Consider the following 23,176-nt stretch of genomic DNA (forward strand, 5'->3'; position numbering starts at 1 on the left):
TGTACACATAAAAATGATTAAAGTGGTACATTTCATGCTATGTATATTTTACCACAATTTTAAAAACTTAAAAAAATTAAGATTTCCTTGATGCCAGAAGACAGAGTGGGGGGCGCAACAGCCGTCTCATCAGCTGATGTTCCCAGATGTTTCCTCTCCCCGTGGAGGGGCCCCGGGCCTGGGGCAACCGAAAGAGAAGCCTCTGTCTAAAAAATAACTTTGGTAGGGCTTCCCTGGTGGTGCAGTGGTTGAGAGTCTGCCTGCTGATGCAGGGGACACGGGTTCGTGCCCCGGTCCGGGAGGATCCCACATGCCATGGAGCGGCTGGGCCCGTGGGCCATGGCCGCTGAGCCTGCGCATCCGGAGCCTGTGCTCCGCAACGGGAGAGGCCACAACAGTGAGAGGCCCGCGTACCGGAAACAAAAAAAAATTTTTTTAATTTTAAAAAATTAAAAATTTAAAAAAAAATAACTTTGGTGGAATGACTGTCAAGGGACAAGGAGCAACACTCACTCCGGGAGGATGAGGTGGGAGACAGAGAAGATACTCCACTGCTTCTCCGAATGGTGAGGAGCCCAGAGGCCCTTCTTACCAAAAGCGGGGAGAGTTGCCCTTTCTACGGCACAAGCAGCTCACAGGATGCGCCAGGCCGGGGGCTCCGGAAAATCCAGGGGCTCCAGCCTCGTTCAGAAGCAGCACCCCACACTCACGGGGCACCTGAGAGAGGCAGAGGTATCATTTGCAAACGCACAATAGGATATTTTTACCAATGGTAAAGTGGATTTTTTTTTAACAAGCATTAAGATTTTTTAACAGACTTTGGAAATGAAAGGGTTCCCATCTGCATGTGTCAAGGCGAGATCCCCTTTCTGGCACTTCCGAGGCTGCATCAGGGTTGATTCAAATAGAAAACACACCTTCTCTGGCATCTACTCCTCTGGGGAAAGGCAGACTTTATGGCTGAAAGGGTGACTGAGCTCTCCCAAGTTGAGACACTACAACAAACAGCTCAGATACTCTCTGACTCTGGAACATTTCACGAGCCAGCTATGGGGAGAGGCGGTGAGCGGTCGTGTCGACGGTGGGACCCCGATCCCAGCGCTCCAATGTCACTGAAAGCGAACAGTTTTGTTGCAGAGAATGGCCAGGCCCTGCCAGGCTCTCTGGGACCTGCACCTCCATCCCACCTGGCACCCGCCTGCCTCTGCATCCTGGCCAGCATCTCTGGCCATCACAGAAGCCCGTGAAATCCTGCTATACCTTGCTCCCGCTGAAGGCCAAATCAAAACCACTCGGCCCAGCATACGAAATGTTTCCGGACAAAATGCAGCAAAATAAAAGCCACATAGGCCCCTCCTTTGCCCTCCCTCACTGGGCCACGGCTGGCCCGTCCGATGATGCACACAGGTGGCCTCAGATCTGAGCCAGGATCCGCCCAGGCCACCATGGGGCCAGGACTGTGAAGCAGGCTTCAGCGACACATTTTCCATTAAACGAAAGAAAAATGGGCGATTGTGAGCAGTCATATACGAACGTAGTGAAATGCTGTCGCAGTCCACTCATTCGAAATAAAACCCATCCCATTAGGAAGACTGTAATTGCAGCCCATTCTGCTCTGGATGAGGCTGACTGTCGGAAGATAAGGGTTTAAAATTGAAAATCAAAGAGTGGTTCCTCAGTGATTCCCAGGAAACGAGGTGCACACAAGAAGGTATTAAACCCACCCACACAAAGACTTGTCCCCGACCCACACCAAGAATCCTAAAAGTCACCTTAACAGATTTCAAATTTTCGAGTAAAACGCAATGACATAAATAAGTCCTTAATCATACTGCACTGCTTGAGTTACCGGATTTTAATGACACTACCTCTCCAGGTCAGGGGGACCTGACAAAGCTAACCCCACCGCCATGAAAAGTCGCCTGCCCCTTTTTATCACTTAGAATACAAATTCCAGGGACTTCCCTGGCGGTCCAGTGGTTAGGACTCTGCGCTTTCAATGCAGGGGGCCTGGGTTCAATCCCTGGCCGGGGGAACTAACATCCTGCAAGCCGTGTAGCATGGCCAAAAAAAGAAAAAAAAACAACCACCATTCCAGAATCCATCCCAAACTGGAAGGAAGGACCCCAATGAAACGGAACTCCTGTCCCGCTGATCAGGGAAATACACTCTTCTCAAATAACCGAGACCCACTTGCCCCCTGGCATCAGACCTCACTCATCCTGGTCTCCCATCCGGGGCCCTTGGACTTGGTCTCCATCTCCGCATGCTGGGAGTCACTTCCTGTCCACGGTGGACGTCCTGTTCCTACTCTTGGCCATCCCTCTAACCAGAGTTTCTGGTGCCACGGGGAAAGAGTGGGTTTTCTTGCTAGCTGCTCCCCCACTAAATTCTGACACGGCTGGCCTGGTTCCACTTCCATCAGCTCTGAAGATGGCACAGAAAGCCCTGCCGCTTCCTCCCGCTGGGCACCCTCGTGTGAGTGGAGAAAGTGAGCCTGAACGTGGCCAGAAATGGGGTGTCAGGGAACCTCAGAGGGGAAGGGGTTCCTGGAAGATGGGGCGGCAATAATCAAAACACCCCATCTGCAGCCCACAGCCCGGGGCAGGCTCCCCCAGCCCGACAGACTGCAGATCCCACCCACGAGGCCAGGGTCCTTCCACCCCATGCTCTGCGGCCAGAAGATGGCTCTGTCCTCTACACACACGAGATCACTATTAGAAGGCAATATTTGAAACACAGAGATGGCATATCTCCATATGTTAATTACGAGCTCTTTCACTGTCTGGTAATGAAATGATACGTGGAAACTCTGCATGTCAGAACACGGCATCTACCTATAGAGGGCTCAAAACCACTCCTAAATTTCAGAATCTTCGGAAGTAAAAGAGACGGTCACGCTTGTTGCCAAACAGTGCTGCTGACCTGGAGGAAGGGAACCGCAGCAGAGAAGGGTGGGCCTCCCCAGCTGCCCCCTCCCCACCATTCAGAGTGGGGAGCCCTGCCCCCCACCCCCCAGGCCTCCAGCTTCTGGTTTTTAAGACTCTCAGGATTTGGGAATGAGACTGAGTAGACAAGCACTTTAAAATTCATTACCAGGAGGTTCCCACAGACTTTGCTTCCATGCATAGGAAATAGTCCATTTCTCCAAGTACTTGCCTACAAGTCCAGTTTGAGGGAATTGATGTAGATTGTTCCATTCTGGGTTTTTCAACCGGAGGAAATTTAAAAATTCTTCCTTCCAGCTCAACAGAGCGAATCCACGAATCTACTGCTTCTGTGAAAGGAGGACAAAGACCCTCCTGGGGCCGCTGGATCTGGCAGCAGCTTCTCCCTGGATTCTCAGGGCAGCCAACGGCATAGGGGCAACAGGACACCAGGCCAAGGGCCCCATGGTGGCGACCAGCCTGACTCATGCACCGGGGTGGTCCCAGGTGGTTCAGGAAGAGGGCCTGGCGTCAATCCATTTGCCAAATCGCCAGGGAAATAAGGTATTTTTTAAATAAATAATGGCTTCTGAGCCCAGGGTTCGGGTCCCCGCCCATGGGGTCAGCACCCCAGCACCCCCAGCATGGGGGTGGGGTGCTCTCAGGGAAGGGATGTCTCCCTGGAAGAATGTTATCACACCTCAGGATCAGCCTGTGTGTCACAGGGAAGCCTCTGAAGCTCCCCACAGGCTCCCCCATGGGTTCTTGGTTTCCTCTCAAAACCCCAAAAGCAAACCCCAGACCAGGGGCCCTAGGGAGCCTGTGTGCTGGGAGGCCCCCCAGGGTGGTCAGCTGGAATGCTATTTGCTGGACCCCTGCTCAGTGGTGCAGCATCAAAGGAGGGAGAGGGAGGGAGAGGGAGAGGGAGGGGGAGGAGCGGGGGAGGGGAGGGGGAGAGGGAGGGAAAGGAGAGTGAGGGGGAGGGGAGGGGGAGGAATGGGGGAGGGGAGGGGGAGCAGGGAGGAAGGGGGAGGAGCAGGGGGAGGGGAGGGGGAGAGGGAGGGGAGGAGGAGAGAGAAAATGTTCCTGTGGAGGACAAGAGAGGGAGAGAGAAGGAAGGGCTGGGGAGAGAGGGGAGGGAGGAGGCAGAGGACAGGAAAGGGGAAGGGAGAGAAGCAAGGCAGGCCCTCCCCCTCACACAGGGTCTGTGGGCGATGGAGCCTTTCTGGAGGTCAATCTGCAGCCTTCACATTAGGCCCAGCCATTCTACTTCTGGAAATATACCATAAGGAAAGAATCACGGGGACCTGCTGAAAAAGAAAAAGGCTTCCCTGGTGGCACAGTGGTTAAGAATCCACCTGCCAAGGCAGGGGACACTGGTTCGAGCCCTGGTCCAGGAAGATCCCACATGCCACGGAGCAACTAAGCCCGTGCGCCACAACTACTGAGCCTGCGCTCTACAGCCCGCAAGCCACAACTACTGAGCCCACGTGCCACAACTACAGAAGCCCGCGTGCCTAGAGCCTGTGCTCCGCAACAAGAGATGCCACGGCAATGAGAAGCCCGTGCACCGAAACAAAGAATAGCCCCCGCTCGCCGCAGCTAGAGAAAGCCGGCGCGCAGCAACTAAGACAACACAGCCAAAAATAAATAAGTAAATAAATAAATAAATTTCAGAAAAAAGAAAAACAGAGCTACAGGGTGTTTATGACAGCATCGTTCAGGGCAGAAAAACATTCTAAACAAGCCCAATGTCCAAGCGAGGGGCACGGGTCAGTGCACGACGGACAAACTCCCATCGCTGCGGGTTGAAGAAAGAGGCCCCCGGCGCAGCGGAGGGAGAGGCGTGTGGGCAGCTGTGCACGTGCCAAGCACACAGAAGAACCCGCGTGAACAATGCCTCCCCCCACCCCCCACTGCAGGAAAAATCCAGGATGTCTAAGTTTCCTGTTTGCTGATCTCTATTTTCTAATACAATGAACTGGGAGGCTTGCGATAACTAAAGTTGTTAAAAGAAAAAGTGTTCTCTCTTGCCCAAAACTGCTTTAATACTAAACAACTGCATTAAGCCATATGACACTGCTTATATTTGACCCCTTCTGACTTAACGAAAACAGCCGTTTCATAGGGTTCAACATGATCTTGTCCTAAAATCCAGATGAGCCGTGAGACCCACAGGAATCATTTCCTCTCAGGGATTTGTGAGGAGCCGTGACTGACTGACCCTCTCAGTGCGGGTCCCCCGTTCCCCCAGGAGACACCAGCCCCACCGCACCGAGCGCCTCCCACGTGCCCAATGCCACCGTAACCCTGTGCGAGGATCATCTCATCCGTAACTCACGTCATCTTGCAAAGCGTGTGGGGTGCTTCGGGAGGCAGGCCGGGTCCAGACAAGCCCTTCCCACCCTCCATCCTTGCTGTTTGGGCTCATTTACAAAACGGGGTCCTGACTGGGCTTCTCTTTCCCCTGCGGGGCTCACTCCTTCCTCTGAATCCTGCACCTCCTCCAAAAATACTGGAAGTGACCATTACAAAAGTTAAAGAAGATGTAATTACCCCAAACCAGGGTTCCAGCTGCCGGCTGGACCTGTTTTCCCGTGTCCCCACCAGGCCACCCTTCCTGTGGAAACACAGCTGTCCCGACCACCTACTCAGCGCTGGCCATGAAGCCTCAGCCAGCCCAGAAACACAGACGCTCAGCTCCCCTTTGCCTCCTGGCTGAACTGCCAACCGCACACACATCAGCTTTGGTCCATGATGTCGGCTGTGAGCAATGTCACCCCCTAAAAAAATGGTCACTGGTCACTCACAGAAGTGACCCAGGGCTGATCAGGGGAGGGCAGCCGTCTCAGGACCTCAACACATAAGAAGGGAGCAGAAATCATGAGAGAAATGCAAAGCAAAACTACAATGAGGTATCACCTCACACAGGTCAGAATGGCCATCCCCCCAAAATTTACAAACAATAAATGCTGGAGAGGGTGTGGAGAAAAGGGAACCCTCCTGCACTGTTGGTGGGAATGTAAATTGATACAGCCACCATGGAGAACAGTATGGAGGTTCCTCAAAAAAATAAAAATAGAGTTGCCATATGATCCAGTGATCCCATTCCTGGGCATATATCCAGAGAAAACTCTGATTCGAAAAAATACATGCACCCCTATATTCACAGCAGCACTATTTACAATAGTCAAGACATGGAAACAACTTAAATGTCTGTCGACAGATGAATGGATAATGAAGACGTGGTACATATATACAAAGGAATACCATAAAAAAGAAAGGAATAATACCATTTGCAGCAACATGAATGCAACTAAAGATGATTATACTAAGCAAAATAAGTCAGAAAGACAATCACCATATGATATCACTTATACGTGGAATCTATAACATGACACAGATGAACTTATCTATGAAACAGAAACAGACTCATGGACATAGAGAACAGACTTGTGGTTGACAAGGGGGAGGGAGCTGGGGGAGGGGTGGAGTGGGAGTTTGGGATTAGCAGAGGCAAACTATTATATATGGATAAACAATAGGGTCCTACTGAACAGCACAGAGAACTATATTCAGTACCCAGTGATACACCATAATGGAAAAGAATATAAAGAAAAGAATGTGTATATATATATATATATATATGTGTGTGAATCACTGTGTTGTACAGCAGAAATTTTTTTTTAACATCTTTATCAGAGTATAATTGCTTTACAATGGTGTGTTAGTTTCTGCTTCATAACAAAGTGAATCAGTTATACATATACATATGTCCCCATATCTCTTCCCTCTTGCGTCTCCCTCCCTCCCACCCTCCCTATCCCACCCCTCTAGGTGGTCACAAAGCACTGAGCTGTACAGCAGAAATTAACACAACATTGTAACTCAACTATACTTCAATTTTAATTTAAAAAAAAATTTTTTTTTAAAAAAGAAGGAAGCAGAGGCCCAGGGCACTGCTTTCTGGAGTTGTCAGACAGAGGAAACCTGGGCAGGGTGCCAGCAAACTTACGGTGGGGGGGGCTTATCTCACCTGGGGATGGCCCCCAGCACCCGCGCAGACCGCATCTGAGAAGCTGGTTCTTTCCAAGCACCCAGAAATCTGGGGCATTAAAAAAATCTATTCTAAGTACTGGACTGAACTTTCCCTCAGGTTCCATGTGGAGAGGAAAGAAGGTTCCATGTGGAGAGGAAAGAAGGAAGACCAACAGGGACGACAAAGCCAAGGGTCTGGAGCTGGGCGGGGGCAGGGGGATGGACAGCAAGGCTCCGAGCCCAGGTCCCACTGCCAGGAACCCCAGGGTGACGGGACTCAAACTGCCCTCCAATTTCTCTCAAAAGACATTTTTTTTCTAAATAGTTGTAGACCTACAAACAAATCGTGCAGATAGTACAGAGTTCCCATAGAATACCCTCACATCCGATTTGCCCAGTCATTAAATCTTACATCCAAGTCGCACATTTGTTACATTTAACGAACCAATATCAGTGTGTTACTGCTAACCAAGGTTACGTTCTATTGACGTTTCCCTGGTTTTAACCCAGTGTCCTTTATCTGCTCCAGGATCCCACCCATTCTATTTAAACATCCTGTCTCCTTCGGCTTCTCTTGGCTGTAACAGATTCTCAGAGTTTGGTGAAACTACGGTTTCATCTGTTCTAAGGAGTGCTGCTCAGGTATTTGATAGAACGCCCCTCTGCTGGAATTGAACTGCTGTTTTCCTTGTGATTAGATTTGGGGTTTGGGCAGAAAGGCCACGGAGCTGAAGAGCCATCCCCATCACATCCCATGGAGGGGCACACCATCAAGGTGACGCATCACTGCTGGTGGACCTGGATCCCGTGGCCGAGGCAGGGTTATCAGGTTTCTCCACTGTCAAGTTCCTCTGTTTCCCCTTTTCCAGGCTGTGCTCTTCGGAAGGACGTTACCAGGTACAGCCCATGCTTGAAGAGGGGGGAGTTCCGTCCCCCCTCATTTCTGTTAGTCAACACCAGCAGGGACCACCTCCTGCAGACCCGTATCTCCCTTTGTGGCCACACCCCACAGAAGCCCCATTTGGCCCTTACTTCTTTTTTTTTTTATTTTACTTTTTTGTTTTATTTTTATTACACACTACAAAATACACTGCATAACCTTCTAGCAGGGGTAGACAAGCATAACTGAGTTATTTTTCATCAATCAAGAAAATGCTTCCTTAATCAATGTTCTCCAAACCCTCTGACACATAGTAACGATTAACTCCAGAGATGCGCCTATCTCTTTCCATCGAATTCCACTGAAATGAATCATGGGCAACCCTTTTTTCCTCGCCCCCATTAGTGAACCTGTGGGTGCATGCAGTGGCCATGAGGGCGATCCTGGGGAGAATCTCGAACCACATCGCGACACCGTTACCAAGGCCAAACACTTCCTTCCAAGCTCCTTAAAGGTGACCCGGCTTCAATCCCTTTCCGGTAACTGGCCCTTTCTTCTTATCTCCACTGAGGCCAACACACACAAATCAAAAGCTCCCTGAGGGTCCAATCTCCTCCACCCCGTTTCCTGTGTGCCTGCAAGAACCCAGCGTGGTGCTTTTCCCTCTGCACACGCTGAAATGTCTCCTTCTGAGCTGTCCCGATGTCCCCGGGGTGGCCAGGCTGCAGCAACAGGCGGGCAGGCCCCTGGCGGAAGTCCAGCTCCCTAGCTAACCATCCAGGGCAAAGCTGCTCCTGGCCCAGGCCCACACCCTCCTCCACCCACTGGCCACGTAAGAGGGGAGCCGGGGAGATGCACTGCAGACGGTGCGGTCAGGGAGGCTGCAGGAGGTGCAGCTGGAGGGCACTCACTGGGCTCAGCGAATTTGCGTTTCTAGACTTCTGAACCACACCACCCACAGATATGACCCCCTCCTAAAATCCCAACCACGGACAACGTTCTGGGACCCCACACACTCAAGCAGAGGTGCTCTCCATATCACAAACAGCAGCCACAGGACCTTGGGGGAGAGGCTGAGCAGAGCTGCAGGGCCCGCTGCTCCAGGCTGGCTCCCCACGGGCCCCGGAGGGTGGGTGCAGCGCCACCCAGGCCCCAGCCTCCGCCTGTCCAGGCACAGCCCTCAGACCCCTGTTCTGATCCTCGAGCCACACGGCTGAAGCCTCCGTGCTATCCCAGCACCAGGACTGGGCCAGGAGTCCAGCAGAGTGGAGCCAGGAGCATGCCTAGGACCACTGAGGCCAGGTGTCACCTCCCGGCCTCCCTCGCATCTCTGTGGACCACCTCACAGGCGACCACTATGCTGTGGGTCTTGTCTATTTCAGACGGCGCAGGAGACCACGTGTGCGCAAGCTCAGATGCAATGACCACACGTGGGACCCAGCCCAAAGCTGGATGCCTGATGGACAGTCACCCAGCACAACTGGAGGGGTGGGAGGGGCCGGGAAGGCTGCCAGGGGGCGCTGTGGACACAGACAGCAGGGACCTCTAGGATCTCAGTGTGATGGGCAGGGTGGCCTGGAGAGCGCTGGACAGGGGGCGCCCCTCGGAATCCCCACCCAGTTTCTGGGCCGACCCAAAGGAGCTGTTCATACACACCATCTCGCTCCGTTATCTCCTTACAGCTCTCTGGCTTCCCACTCACCTGAAACCACAGAGCCTGTGACCCTCAAGGGCTCGGGCTGTTTGTGTCTGGTTTTCCTTAAGTGCACAGCTCTGCCCTTGTGCAGGAAGAAAAACTCTCATGGAGAGAACTTATCCATATCAATTACCTGTGTATAGATCTCAGCATCCTACTTGGGTTTATGGACTCTGATTTCATTTAGAAAATACGATGTGCATCTGAATATTAATAAGCACTTGGTGGAATGGCCACATTTAATCATCTCACATTAAATTAAATGTAATCTTGATTTTGATATTATTGTTCCAGCAGGAAAATAAGCCATGAGTCAGTCAATTGAAAGTTCTCCCTGAAGAGTCCGAGATGCTGTACTGCTCTTTTTTTTTTCTTTTTCAGTTTTTATTGAAGTTTAATATAGACACTGAAAAGTTCCTTATCATAAAGTAGAACCCACCCAGGCAAACCTCACACAGATCAAGAATGGGACATTGGGACTTCCCTGGTGATGCAGTGGTTAAGAATCCGCCTGCCAATGCAGGGGACACGGGTTCGAGCCCTGGTCCAGGAAGCTCCCACATGCTGTGGAGCACCTAGGCCCATGTGCCACAACTACTGAGCCTGCATTCTAGAGCCCGAGAGCCACATACTGAGCCCACGTGCCACAACTACTGAAGCCTGCGCGCCTAGAGCCCGTGCTCCGCAACAAGAGAAGCCACTGCAATGAGAAGCCCACGCACCGCAACGAAGAGTAGCCCCTGCTCGCCGCAACTAGAGAAAGCCCGCGTGCAGCAACAAAGACCCAACGCAGCCAAAAATAAAATAATTTTTTAAAAAATGGGACATTGTCCTTGCAGCAACATGGATGGACCTAGAGATTATCATACTGAGTGAAGTAAATAAAAGAAAGACAAATATCATGATATCACTTATGTGTGGAATCTAAAATACAACACGAACATATCTACAAAACAGAAACAGACTCACAGACATAGAGAACAGACTTGTGGTTGCCAAGGGGGAGGGAGGCGAGAGAGGGAAGGATTGAGAGTTTGGGATTAGCAGATGCAAACTGTTACATATAGAATGGATAAACAACAAGGTCCTGCTGTATTGCACAGGGAACTATATTCAATAACCCTGTGACAAACCATAATGGAAAATAATATGAAAAAGAATATGTATGTATAACTGAGTCACTTTGCTGAACAGCAGAAATTAAAACAACATTGTTTTAATTTACATCAATAACATCTTAAAAAAGAAGAAAGAAATGGGACATTGTCAGTCCCTCCAGAAGCCCGGTGCCCTCCTGGTGCCCCCTCTAATCATCATCTCCCAAGGGCACCCTGACTTCCCACCCGACGTGGGAGAGTTGCCCGTTGCCCTTCCCGTCAGTGGAGCCACGCGGTAGGGACTAGGGACTCTAGGGTTTGGGTCTTGGGCTCAACAGCACGTGGCAGGACTCATCCATGCCACTGCACACACTTGCAGTGCCTGCTGGATGGTTTCCATGTGCGATAAGCCCCAGTGTTCAGAGCAGTCTATGGCTGGTGGACCTTGGGTCATCTGTCGTTTGACAACCACGCTTCTACGGATGCTCTGGTGCATGCGTCTGGAGGGCTCTATTAGTTTCCTGTGGCCCCTGGAACAAATCACCACAAACACGTGCCTTTGACCAACTCAAGTTCAGGAGACCGGGAATCTGAAAGCAGTTTCAGTGGCTGAAATCTAGGTGTTCGCAGGGCCCCCCTCCCTCTGGAGGCTCCAGGGGAGAATCACCTCTTCCAGTTGCCGATGCTGCCGGCATTCCCTGCCTTGTAGCCACATCACTCCGATCTCTGCCTCCGTGGTCACTGTCTTCTCCTCTGTGTCTACATTCCCTCTGCCTCTCTCTTGGAAGGACCTTTGTGGGGACTTCCCTGGCGGTCCACTGGTTAGGACTGGGCCCCGGGTTCGATTCCCTGGTTGGGGCGCGCCAAAAAAAAAAGGACCCTTGTGATGGCATGCAAGGCCCACCCAGATAAGCCAGGATCATCTCCTCATCTCAGTGTCCCAACTCACGTCTGCAAAAGCTTCACCATGTAAGGTCACATTCACAGGTTCCAGGGATGGGGACCTGCCATCTTTAGGGGCCATATGCACACTGCACCCAGTTTTGCATTTAGGCGACACTGCAAAACCGCTTCCTAAAGCAGCTGTATAAACTTACACCCCGATCAACCATCAGAGGCCGCTCCACAACCTCTTCAATGCCTAGTTTCTGCTCTTTTCAATTTTAGCCCTTCTGGTGGTGTGTAACGGTATCAAATTGGGGTGGGTAATTTTATGTGTCAACTTGACTGGCCACAGGGCGCCCAGATTAAACATTATTTCTGGTTGTGTCTGTGTGTCTCTGGATGAGAAGAGCATTTGCATCAGTGGACTCGGTAAAGCAGACACTCTCCCCAGTGTGGGTGGGCGTCCAACCCACTAAGGGCGTGAACAGAACAACAGATGGAGGAAGGAGGGATTCGCCCCTTTTGCTGCCTCACTGTTGAGCTGGGACCTCTCACCTCATCTTCTGCCCTTGGGCTGGGATTCACACCATGGGCCCCCTGGGTCCTCAGGCCTTCAAGTCTCAAACTGAACTACACACCAGCTTTCTTGGCCTCCAGCTGCTGACCACAGATCTGGGGACTTCTCAGCCTCCATAATCATGTGAGTCCTCATAATAAATCTCCAAATATAGGGAATTCCCTGGCGGTCCAGTGGTTAGGACTCGGTGCTTTCACTGCCATCGCCCGGGTTTAATCCCCAGTCGGGGAACTAAGATCCCGCAAGCCACGTATAGTGCAGCCAAAAAGAACAAAAAAAATAACACACACACACACACACACACACACACAATGGTCTGTTTCTATGGAGAACCCTAAAACATTTACAATTTATTTGTCATTTCCCTCCCTGATGACTAATGGAGTTGAGGACCTTTCCATATGGTTACTGGGCCTTCTTTTTGGTGAAATGTCTTTGGTCCCTTTTTCTACTCAGTTGTTTGCCTTTTTCTTGGACAGTGCTTTATTTTAAGATGAGTAATTTGTTAGAACACCTTCCACGAAGCACACGGTGTGGAGGGGAACATGTGTTTTTGGTGTCAGGGCCTGAGATGTGAGGTCCAGATGGATGTGAGTGACGCATTGCCGTGAATTCTGGATGATGAACACCCACCACGGCCTCCAGGACTCTGTCAGCCCAGACAGTTTCCATAAGGAAAACGCACGACAGCTTGTAGTTGGGAACTCAGGTGAGCGAGACACAATTCAGCCCAAAATTAAGGTGTTATGCTTCCATTTACTTCCTTGAAACCAGAGCTAATTTCACTTCAAGGAAGTGACCATTACATTGGGACATTAAACTCTATTTGTATTTCTACAAATGCACGTGGATTTTACAGAATCTCCTGAGTCAGTCGGCAGCAGCTGCTAATCAAGGCTGCACGGGACGGCCCACCTATGGCTGTGGGTACCACGCGTGAGCACAGAGAGGCAGCCACGCCACCAGCGTGACCATTGGCTTTCTGCCATGAAATATCGGATATTAAATACACCAAGTCTGGCTTCTCTACTTCACTGTAAAGGAAGAAAGCCGGTTTGGGCTACCAGTCAACACGAACTGCAGCATAATATTCGGGGTTTGATGAAAACCGTCAGGGGAGCGAGCCCCAGGCCTGCCCGCCTGCAGCACGCAATCCCCACCCGTGCCCACCTGGAGCAGCCACTTGGCCCTTGGGGGCAGAGAGGTCAACACACAGGGAGAGTCCCCCACCCCAACAAATGCATCTTTCTCCCAACAAATCATGACTTCTAACTGCCCCACAATTAGCAGGCAGTTTCCAGCTCCAGCGCACGGCAGTAAGCTGTGAAAGACGCATTCACCAGCGTCCTAGCCAGCTCCCCGCAGAGGCCGAGCCTCGGGCCACGGAGAGGGAATGGTGCCCACCCCCACCTGTGCCAACGCAAAGAGCAGGCTGTCCATATGTCCGGAAAGGGGAGCAACTGTAAGACATGTTTTCTGACCCACCATTACTCGGAGGATGAACAGCCCACCAGAGCCTGAAAGGGGAAGACTGGGCAGGATCTCGCGTGCCCAGGCTTTCGGGGCTCCTGAGAGGAGCCCTCCAAGGACCCCCCAGAGCTCGGCAGCCTGCAGAGGCCACTGGAGCCCAGCCTCCTGACCTGCAGCCCAGCTTCCCCACGCCCCCTGCCCTCTCTGCACGGCTGGTGCAGAAGTCGGTCCCCCTCCCTACAGAGGCCAGGAAGCCACCAGGAGCCCTGGCAACTGGATGAGGGCGGCCACCTGGTGGGCAGGGCGGCCCGGCCACCGCGACCTGGGTCCCTCTAGCCTTTCACGCTCGCTGACAACTGGACAGAGGCCTCCCTGTCTCCCAGGCGTCCTGCATCCTTCCGAGTAAGTCAGTGGGGCCACAGAGGTTAACTCCATGTAAGCAAATTAATAATGTGATTTATGGTCTGTCATGGACTTTGTCGTTCTTACAGAGGAATAGTGGCAATTTAATCTAGAAAGCCTGTAAATCTCTAAAGGGTAAAATTAAACATCCGAGCTAGCAAGGCCGGGACGTGGCGGCAGCTGCCTCCTCCCACAGAAGGTGTCGGGCTCCATCCTTCCTCCCTCCCCACGCCTCCCGGCAGCACCCCTCCTAGAGCCCCCCTCGAGCCTCGAGGCACCCCTCCATGCACCTCCCCCGCCCAATCCCCACGCCCTCCCCCCGTTCTCATCACAGCCTCCTTCTCATCCTTCACCACCCCTCTGGCGGCCCAACTGGTCCTGAAGCTGGGTGAAGCAAACACCTCCTAGATTCAGCTGGACAATGGCGGGTAGAGTGCGTGTCACCCCACCTGCTCTGCCCCCAACCACAGCAAGACTCCCCCAGGCCTCCAAGGCAGCTCAAGCCCCTGATGGTCCGGACCCGCCATCTCCTGCTGACCTGCCCAAACCACATTATCCTGCTGCCAGATACTCAGCTCCACCCCCATACCGGGTCCCCCACTCCAGGCTGGCCCTTCTGCCCGGAGGCTCTTCTGGCCTGAGCTCTGGACGGGCAAACCCACTCACTCTTCCAGGATGGGGTTCCTGACCCGCACCCCCCATGCCGGGCGCTCAAACCTTCCAGTCTGGGCTGCTCCAGGAGCACTTTGGAGCCAGAGGCAGCCTTGGGCTCCGATGCCTGCCCGCATTCTACAGCAGCCCCCCTCTCGGCTCTTCTCTCCTTACTCCACTCAGCTCTTGACAGGGACTGGGAGTGATGGAACAGAGCGGGCGCTCAGGAAATACCTGTTGGATGGACGGACAGATGGATGCATGGACAGATGGAGCTCCCAGCAAAGGGGCTCGGGGGCTAGCATTGCAGTGACCCAAGAGATCAGAGGGCCGGGAGGTGAATGCCGGGGGTGGGGAAGGGGCTGCCATTTAAGTGCCTGGCACCCCATTATTAGACAAGTCATCTTATACGACACATGAAAGTAGCAACACACGCTGAGTGAAGGCAAGGGTTCCCAAAGCGAGGAGTGGGGAGCACGATGCCACATGCAGGGGCCCCCACGGCAGCTCCCCCATGAAGTCGATGCAAGCGAGAGGCGCCTCTGCCTCTGGGCGCGGTCACAGCCACTGAAGCCACACAGTCTTCACTGCTGCTTGAGCACAAACCAGCCTGTGATCACGAAGAAAACCGTTATTTAATGAAATGCAATTAATTGAAAAGCTGAAATCTCTTAAAGCCCGAAGGAGAGACACAATCAAGAGTTCTTGGTCTGGAGGGGCTTTTGCTGTCAGAGTTTCCAACCCAAGAAACGGCACAGAGATATCCCCCCAAGAGCAGGAAGCAGACGGCACGTCCACCCTACCACACACTGGCTCGCTCCTGTCCGCCACCCGAAGGGCAGGGAAAGGTCACAGGCAGAATCTTCGCGGCACACGTACACGGATAAAGGCATGTCCAGGAGAGGCCGTAGGTCAGGCCTGCCTCAGGGATTCACGATCTAGCGGTCAAGGCCAGGCAGGCAGGGCTGGGACCCGGGGCCAAGACCCACTGTCCAGCAGTCAGCCACCAGCTCTCACTGCAACCAGCGGGGACCAGCCAGAGACCCAAGGTAGCACCTGGTGTCTGAGGCCTGGCAGGCAAGTTGGGGATACACACACACACACACACACACACACACACACACACACACACACACACCAAGCCTGGTGACTGGCACCACCCAGGCACTCTACTGTAACAAATGCTGACACACACACACATCTGGTCACGCTCCATCCTCACCACAGCTGGTGGCTGGCAAGGAAGGAAGCGCAGGCCTCCGGGTGCCCCTCTTAGAAGGAGTCATTTGAACTCCCAACAGCCATGCTGGCTGGCTGGCCTGCTGCTGGAGGCTTTCTGGAACTTCCGATTCCCCACCCCTGACAGCTGTCACCAGCTCTGGATAACACGGACATATGTCAGAGCACATGGCCCGCTCATAACACCAAAAGACTGAGGAACGTAAACCGTGTTTTTTTTTTTTTTTTTTTTTGGCGGTACGAGGGCTTCTCCCTGTTGTGGCCTCTCCCGTTGCGGAGCACAGGCTCCGGACACGCAGGCTCAGCGGCCATGGCTCACGGGCCCAGCCACTCCGCGGCACGTGGGATCTTCCCGGACCGGGGCACGAACCCGTGTCCCCTGCATCGGCAGGCGGACTCTCAACCACTGCGCCACCAGGGAAGCCCGTAAACCGTGTTTTATTTGAGCAACGTGCACGCTTGCTGCCAGAGGGGTCTGAGAAATCCATCATCCTTAATGTAGGCACTCACTCAGCAAACGGGTCTCCTAGTTTCGAAACAATGGATTTTTCCAAGTCAACTGATAGACAAACTGGGAAAAACTATACACTCCATTTTTAAATGAAAATTAGCGGGGCCCACAACAGTTCAGAGAAACACATATTTATTTTGTGTGTGTGTGTGTGTGTTTTTGTTTTTTTTTTTTTTTTTTTGTGGTACGCGGGCCTCTCACTGCTGTGGCCTCTCCCGTTGCGGAGCACAGGCTCCGGACGCGCAGGATCAGCGGCCATGGCTCACGGGCCCAGCCGCTCCGCGGCACGTGGGCTCTTCCCGGACCGGGGCACGAACCCGTGTCCCCTGCATCGGCAGGCGGACTCTCAACCACTGCGCCGCCAGGGAAGCCCAGAGAAACACATATTTAGAGCTGCCTTGCTTGAGAATCCATTCCGCGAATGTAAAACCAATCCAATGAGAAATAAATATATATATATATTTTTTAAATACAATTATACATATATATGTGTATATCTCCCAACTGAAAATTCTAAATGCCAAGGGTATGCTCCTACCCACTGACTGGTGACTAATTAAAATGTGTCCAGAACAAGTGCCTGAACGTTTCAGAGCTGATTCCAGGGGCAGGAATTGCAAAGAGTCCATGGTGCCTCCGAGGGAAAACACCTTACCAATCCACCAACAATGTTAGCTATTGCCCTGGGTGGCAAGCTCCCAAGCCCTCTTGCTGTCCCCATGAAGGGCTCTGGGTCACCTGTGACATGCCCATTATTCTCCAACCGCCAACCAGAGCTCAGGGCAACAGGTCACCACCATCAGATTTTCTAGGCACAGGTTGAAAATGAACCCCTGTACCCATGACATAAGTCGTCACAAGTCCTAGTCACGCCCACCCAGTTTAAAAACAAATCTGAGGGGGCTTCCCTGGTGGCGCGGTGGTTGACAGTCCGCCTGCCGATGCAGGGAACACGGGTTCGAGCCCTGGTCCAGGAAGATCCCACGTGCCGCAGGGCAACTAAGCCCGTGTGCCACAACTACTGAGCCTGTGCTCGAGAGCCCGTGAGCCACAACTACTGAAGCCCACTCACCTAGAGCCTGTGCTCCGCGACAAGAGAAGCCACCGCAATGAGAAGCCCGCGCACCACAATGAAGAGTAGACCCCGCTCGCTGCAACTCGAGAAAAGCCCACGCGCAGCAACGAAGACCCAACGTAGCCAAAAATAAATTAATTAATTAAAGAAAACAAAACAAATTTGATGCAACCTGGGCCCCAGTGGGACATGGGGGGCTAGGGAGGATGGAGGAGATGGGGGAGTCAGGCGGGGGGTGGTCATGGGGCTTTGTGCTCTCCATCCAATACCAGCGCTGCCCTGAAATAGCAGCCCCCTCGGGCAAGTCACAGCTGCCTGGTTCTCAGCCTCCTCACTGCCAGGTGAAGACCTGTCTCTCGGGCTTGGCGGGAAACTATTTAAAACAGCACGTGCAGAGGGAGAGAAGGCAACAGAAGTGCCCAATGACGTGTGTTTGATTCCAGTTGGTTTCTCCATCCAAAACCACGTTCGAATGCCAGCATGCTTCCGTTTTCAGAAAAACCACAAGATGCAAACATCTCTGTGGTCGGGAGACGCCGGCATCTCAACCCCGTATTTTTTCTTTCTTAATTTTGATCCTTTAGACGCAAAACCACAGGTGCAGCCCCTTACACCAGAATGGCACTTTACACTTTAGGAAGCATTACATTCTCTTACTAGGTTATACATGAAGCTAGCAGAGCTGACCCTTCAAACTCTCAGTAGAATAGGAGAAGCCACAGCAGGCCTAGGGCCACCAGCACCCCACAAAGCTCTGGTCATCACGTACCAGTATCTCAAATCAGTTCAATGCTGGATCCCGTCTGGACCTCAAAACTATCTCGGCGAGAGCTGTCATGCACGTGTGACAGATGCTGAGAAAGGCTCCCAAAGCCAGTGACTCGCCCAAGGCCCTCCGGGATTAGTGGCAGAGCCTTTCTCTTTATAAAACCAGAGCGCCTTCCCCAGCAGGGCCAGAACACAGGCAGGGAGAATCAGGTGGGGGAAGACTGGCAAACAGGGTCAGGCAGAGCGGCCGGAAGCCTGGAGACGTCGGGTCTGACATAAGGGAAAAGACCAGTTTAGAAACCTCCAGATGGAGGAGAAAGGGAACCTGGCCAAGTGGGGCATCAGACTTCCCTGGTGGCGCAGTGGTTAAGAATCCGCCTGCCAATGTAGGGGACACGGGTTTGAGCCCTGGTCTGGGAAGATCCCACATGCCGCAAAGCAACTAAGCCCGTGCGCCACAACTACTGAGCCTGCGCTCCAGAGCCCGCGAGCCACAACTACCGAAGCCCACGCGCCTAGGGCCTGTGCTCCGCAACAAAGAGAAGCCACCGCAATGAGAAGCCCGCACACTGCAACGAACAGTAGCCCCCACTTGACACAATTAGAGAAAGCCCGCATGCAGCAACAAAGACCCAACGCGGCCAAATAAATAAATAAAAAGAAAAGAAAATATTAGAAAAAAAAGAGGGGGCATCACTCCCAGCACATCCATAACCCAGCTGACTGCAGGGACAGCCCGAGTGCAGAACATCCAGACCACCGAAAAATCCTAAAGGGAGTTTCTGTGAAGGATCAGAATGCCCACTCCCGGGGCCGGATGGCCTTTCCTGGCCACGCTGTCTTCTGGCCTATGCGACATCTGACCTGCCCCCCACCATTCCACGGCTCTCTCCTGCCTGTCCACTGTGGGCAAGGCTCTGTTCTAGCTCTGGCAGTGAGTCCAGCTTGAGTCCGGTGCTGGGTCTTGGGAAGGGAGCAGCAGGGTGCCAGGCTTGTGCTGGAAGGAAGCATGATACTCTTGGGATTTCATTCATTGGTTCATTCATTCATCCCGACAAGTACCACTGAGGACGTACGAGGTGCCAGGCACTATTTTTCCTCCGGGGATACAGAGGTCAACAAAGTCTCTGTGTTGGAGCAGTAAGAGACAGAATAAACAAAGTATATACATAACAAACTGTATTTGGTACTAAGAAGAAACACAAAGCCAGGTTAACATGAAAGGGGGAAGTGATGCTAATTTACGTAGGGTGGTCTGGGAGCTGAAATACAGACAGAGGAGGAAGTGAGACAGCAAGCCAGGTGGACATCTGGAGGAGGCATGTGCCGGGGAGGGGAAGGGCAGGTGCAAAGGCCCTGAGGTAGGCAGGAGCTTGGCAAACTTGGTGACCAAGGGATAAGAGGGAAAGAGCCCATATTCATCAGGAACGATCAAGAATGGACACAGGGCCCCAGGCTAAGGTGGCAGGTGGGGATGGAGTGGGGACAACGCAAAGCAAGCCTGGGCAGTGAGTCTGCCTGACCAGAGCCTGGACAGTATGGTTGGGAGTGAGGAAGGGAACTTGAAAATCAAACAGGCTGAGGAATGTGGGTATGGAGTGGGCACTGGGGAGCCACTGCAGGCTTGAGTGACAAACACCAGACCAGCCCACCCTGGGATGCCCTGCAGCTGGCACAGAAATCACAAGTCACACAGCAACAGCACCCCCCAAAACGGAGGGGGTTCCCAAGCAGACTCAGGAATTTCGAGCCCCACAGAGAGAGCCCAGCTGCGTGACACTGAGGTCACTGCCCTCCCTGGGCTCCCTTGTCATCCAGGAGGGCAGGGAGAGCAGAGGACTGGCTGCTGGAGAGGCAGGGAAGACGGCGCCCACAACGGCTGACTCAGCCTGTGCCTGCGTGCTGCTCTGCTGGACCCGAGCCACGGGGGTGGGTGGGGTCTCGGGAGAGGAAGGGGCCAGAGAATCCCCTCTGTGGGCACACGCCCGACCACCGACCATCAACCGGGCACCAGAGCCCCCACCTGGCAGGCAGTCATCTCAAACATGACCTATGTTGGGGATGGAGCTGCATGGCAGTCAGTGCCCACGCCACTCCCCACCCCAGCAAGGCCAGGGCTACGTGAGCCCAGGCTCTCTCCCACTCTCTCAAGGCCAGGCTGCAAGGCAGGCGTGCTGCTTTCTGCCACTTGTTCCGGAAAGCCTTGAGGCCAGCTCAGGGCCTCTGTGCCCACCTGCTCCTATAGCTCCTATAGCCCTCCTGACTCCCCTGACAATAAAGGTTTGTCCACGACTTCAGACCCTAGTGTCACCAGAGGCGTTGACCTGTTGAGGCTCTGGGTCAGGTGTGCAGGGGCGGGGAGGGGGCACCAAGGATGGGAAGGCGGGGCGCCCTGGAGGTGCTGAGGCCTGGAGGGGGCTTGTGCCTCCAGGCTCTGCCCCCACCCTCCCCCAACAGGCCTCGGGGGCCACCCAATCTAAACAAAGCCTGGCTACCACCACACGTGCTTCTCCTCTGAATTCCTCAGCTGTGTCTAGGAAACATCAAGGTGTTTTAGCACTCCCTCTCAGTTTCAGGGGTACGACTGGTGTCTTTTACAATTATCTTTTATTTTTATCCAGCATTTCTTAGCTCAGTTGGCAAATTGGATTATTTATGCGCCTCCATTTCACAATCCATCCCCACCAATTATTCCTGTGAAACGAATTTTTTTTTTTTTTTTAAAAAGGGTTAGAAGTAATCAAGAGAGAGTCATGCAGACAAGTTAACAAGCCACAGCTGGAGCCCAGGGTGCTGGAGAAAGCAAGCAAGGTGCAAAAGAGTAAGAAACTGACCAGCCTGCCAGAGCCCACCCCGGCTCTCACGCTCACGCTCACACACACACACACACACACACACACACACACACACACACACACACACACACACACACACACACACACACACACACACACACACACACACCCCATCTGGTTCAGCCCACACTTCTCCCAGGCAAAGAAGCCCAGTACCCTAAAGACAGAAAGGCAGGCACTGGGGGAGGGACACCACCCTGCTCCCCAACCCATGAGCAGAGGTCTGGAGAGACAGGGCACCCCAAAACTAGTGCCACCACGCAGACCTGGCCCAGCCTGGAGACCACTCCAAGGGTCCCTCTGCCAGTCCTGTGATGCCCACCAGGGAGGCTGCCGCTCAGCAAGCTGACCCCCAGCCAGCTCCAACTCGCCCTGGACACCACCCAGAGTCCCAGGAGGCTACAAGCCACGGTCATTCTCCGCTCAGGAGGCCCCCCTCCTGAGTGCAAGTGGAGGCAGTATGGACAGTCCCCCAGGAGTGAGGGCACAGGGCAGGGGGTCCTGGCAGCTGTGGACTGGGAAATCCCCCTGTGTCCCCTGCAGGATGGACACCACCCACAAGAAGGCGAGAGACGCCCCACCTCACCTCACCAGAAGGACCAGTAACCCAGAGGCCTAAGAAAGGAGCTGCCCACCAGGTGCTGGGTACCCACGGAGCACATCAAATGTGAACCCCAGGAAAAGCTGTCCTGTTCCCACCCTCGAAGCTTTCAGGTCATTATTTCTAAACCCACTGTTTATCTCAAAGGCGGTAGGGGGTGGAATTTTCAGAAAGGGGACAGAGCCTGAAGAGGTCAGGGACAGCTCAGCCCACAGGATGAAGGGAACAAAGGAGATGCCCGGTTTGGGGTGCTTGACCGTCCCCACGGCCATTTGTGAGTTCGCTTAACCAGATCTGAGGCTGGCCCCCGCCAGGCCGCATCCGAATAGCTTTGAAAAACATCAAGTCTTCCTTCTGCAAGTAAATACTAAGTTGAGACCAACAGGCTAATCTCAGCCTCCTCGCTCCGCGAGGCCCCGGCTGGGTGGGCCCCTCGAGACCCTCCCTCGGCACCGGCACCGGCTCCAGGGCAACTACGTCCCCGGCCTTGGCACACCGAGGCCCGCCCGCTGCACAGCCCAGCTCGGGGGCGGGCGGGGGGGGGCTCGCCGTTCGCCTTGACCATCAGAAGCCCAACCTCCCAGCAGCAGCCTGGCCGGAGTGGTGGAGGGGTGGGAAGAGAAGGGGCTAGGACGGTGGGGCAGGTCCGCGCCTCGCCCCCAGCCCCGCGCCGGCCGCCCAGGGGAACCTGGCCGTGGAATTTTTAATTGAGGAGTTTCTCCAGCTGGGCCTCGTTATAAAGGGAAAACGGGGAGGGCTCGAAGACCGGAGCTCGGCTTCCCAGGAGGCAGGGAACCCAGAAACGACCCCAAACTCGGGAGTTGCCGCCTGGCACGGGGACTCTGTGCCAGCGCCCAGCGGGGCCGCGCAACGCTCCAGCGGCCCGGCCAGCCCGGCGGGACCCGAGAGGGCAGCCACCGCCGGCCCGCGCCCCGGGTCCGCGCTGGGTCGCCCCTCGCCGCGGCACCCCCAGCCCGGGATGTGCGAGCCGCCGGCTCGGCCCCGCCGCGCCCGCCCGCCAGTCCAGGGGGCGCCGGTCCGCTCCCCCCGACCCCCCGGCGCCCCCCGCGCCCCAGCCCCCAGCTCCCGCCCGGGCGCCCTCAGACTGCAGCCGTGGGCGGGTCGGGCGGCCCGGACTCCCGCTTACCTGGCGCGGGCGCGGGGCCGCGCGGGTGCACTCTGCCGCCCCGGCCGGCCGCCGCCGCTCCGTCAGCGAGGCCGAGCGCCGGGCCACCACCGCAGCTCTTTGTGAGCCGCGCACCGAGATGCTGCGGAGCCCGGGAAGCTGGATAGCAGCGGGCGCGCCCCGGACGCGGCGTACGGCACGCAGGGCCGCCCCTGCCCGGCGCACGCGGCGCGGCCCGCGGGTGCAACCCGCACCGGCCTGCGGCTGGCAGCCCGCGCCCCGCCCCGCCCCGCCCCGCCCCGGCCTCGCCCACGCCCCCAGCCCGGCGAGAGCGCGCGGCGGGAAGACAGGGAGGAGGACAAAGATGCGTGCGTGCCC

At 54.3% G+C, this 23,176-nt stretch overlaps 2 protein-coding genes across 2 annotated transcripts in view; both read right to left on the minus strand.

Annotated features, from left to right (window-relative positions):
• The window catches only part of APBA2 (amyloid beta precursor protein binding family A member 2), a 194,118-nt gene extending 171,162 nt beyond the window's left edge, over positions 1-22,956 (minus strand). The window contains exon 1 of the mRNA XM_032622808.1: positions 22,820-22,956. The gene's annotated coding sequence lies outside the window, so the exon portion shown is untranslated. The remainder of the gene's footprint in view (positions 1-22,819) is intronic.
• Positions 8,126-8,311, minus strand: LOC116749003 (NADH dehydrogenase [ubiquinone] 1 alpha subcomplex subunit 1-like). The gene has a single exon (XM_032622810.1). The coding sequence runs from the start codon at positions 8,309-8,311 to the stop codon at positions 8,126-8,128; it is 186 nt and encodes a 61-aa protein (XP_032478701.1).
• Positions 22,957-23,176: the final 220 nt, after the last annotated feature.

This window comes from Phocoena sinus, chromosome 2, assembly GCF_008692025.1.
Source record: "Phocoena sinus isolate mPhoSin1 chromosome 2, mPhoSin1.pri, whole genome shotgun sequence".
Lineage (NCBI taxonomy): Eukaryota > Metazoa > Chordata > Mammalia > Artiodactyla > Phocoenidae > Phocoena > Phocoena sinus.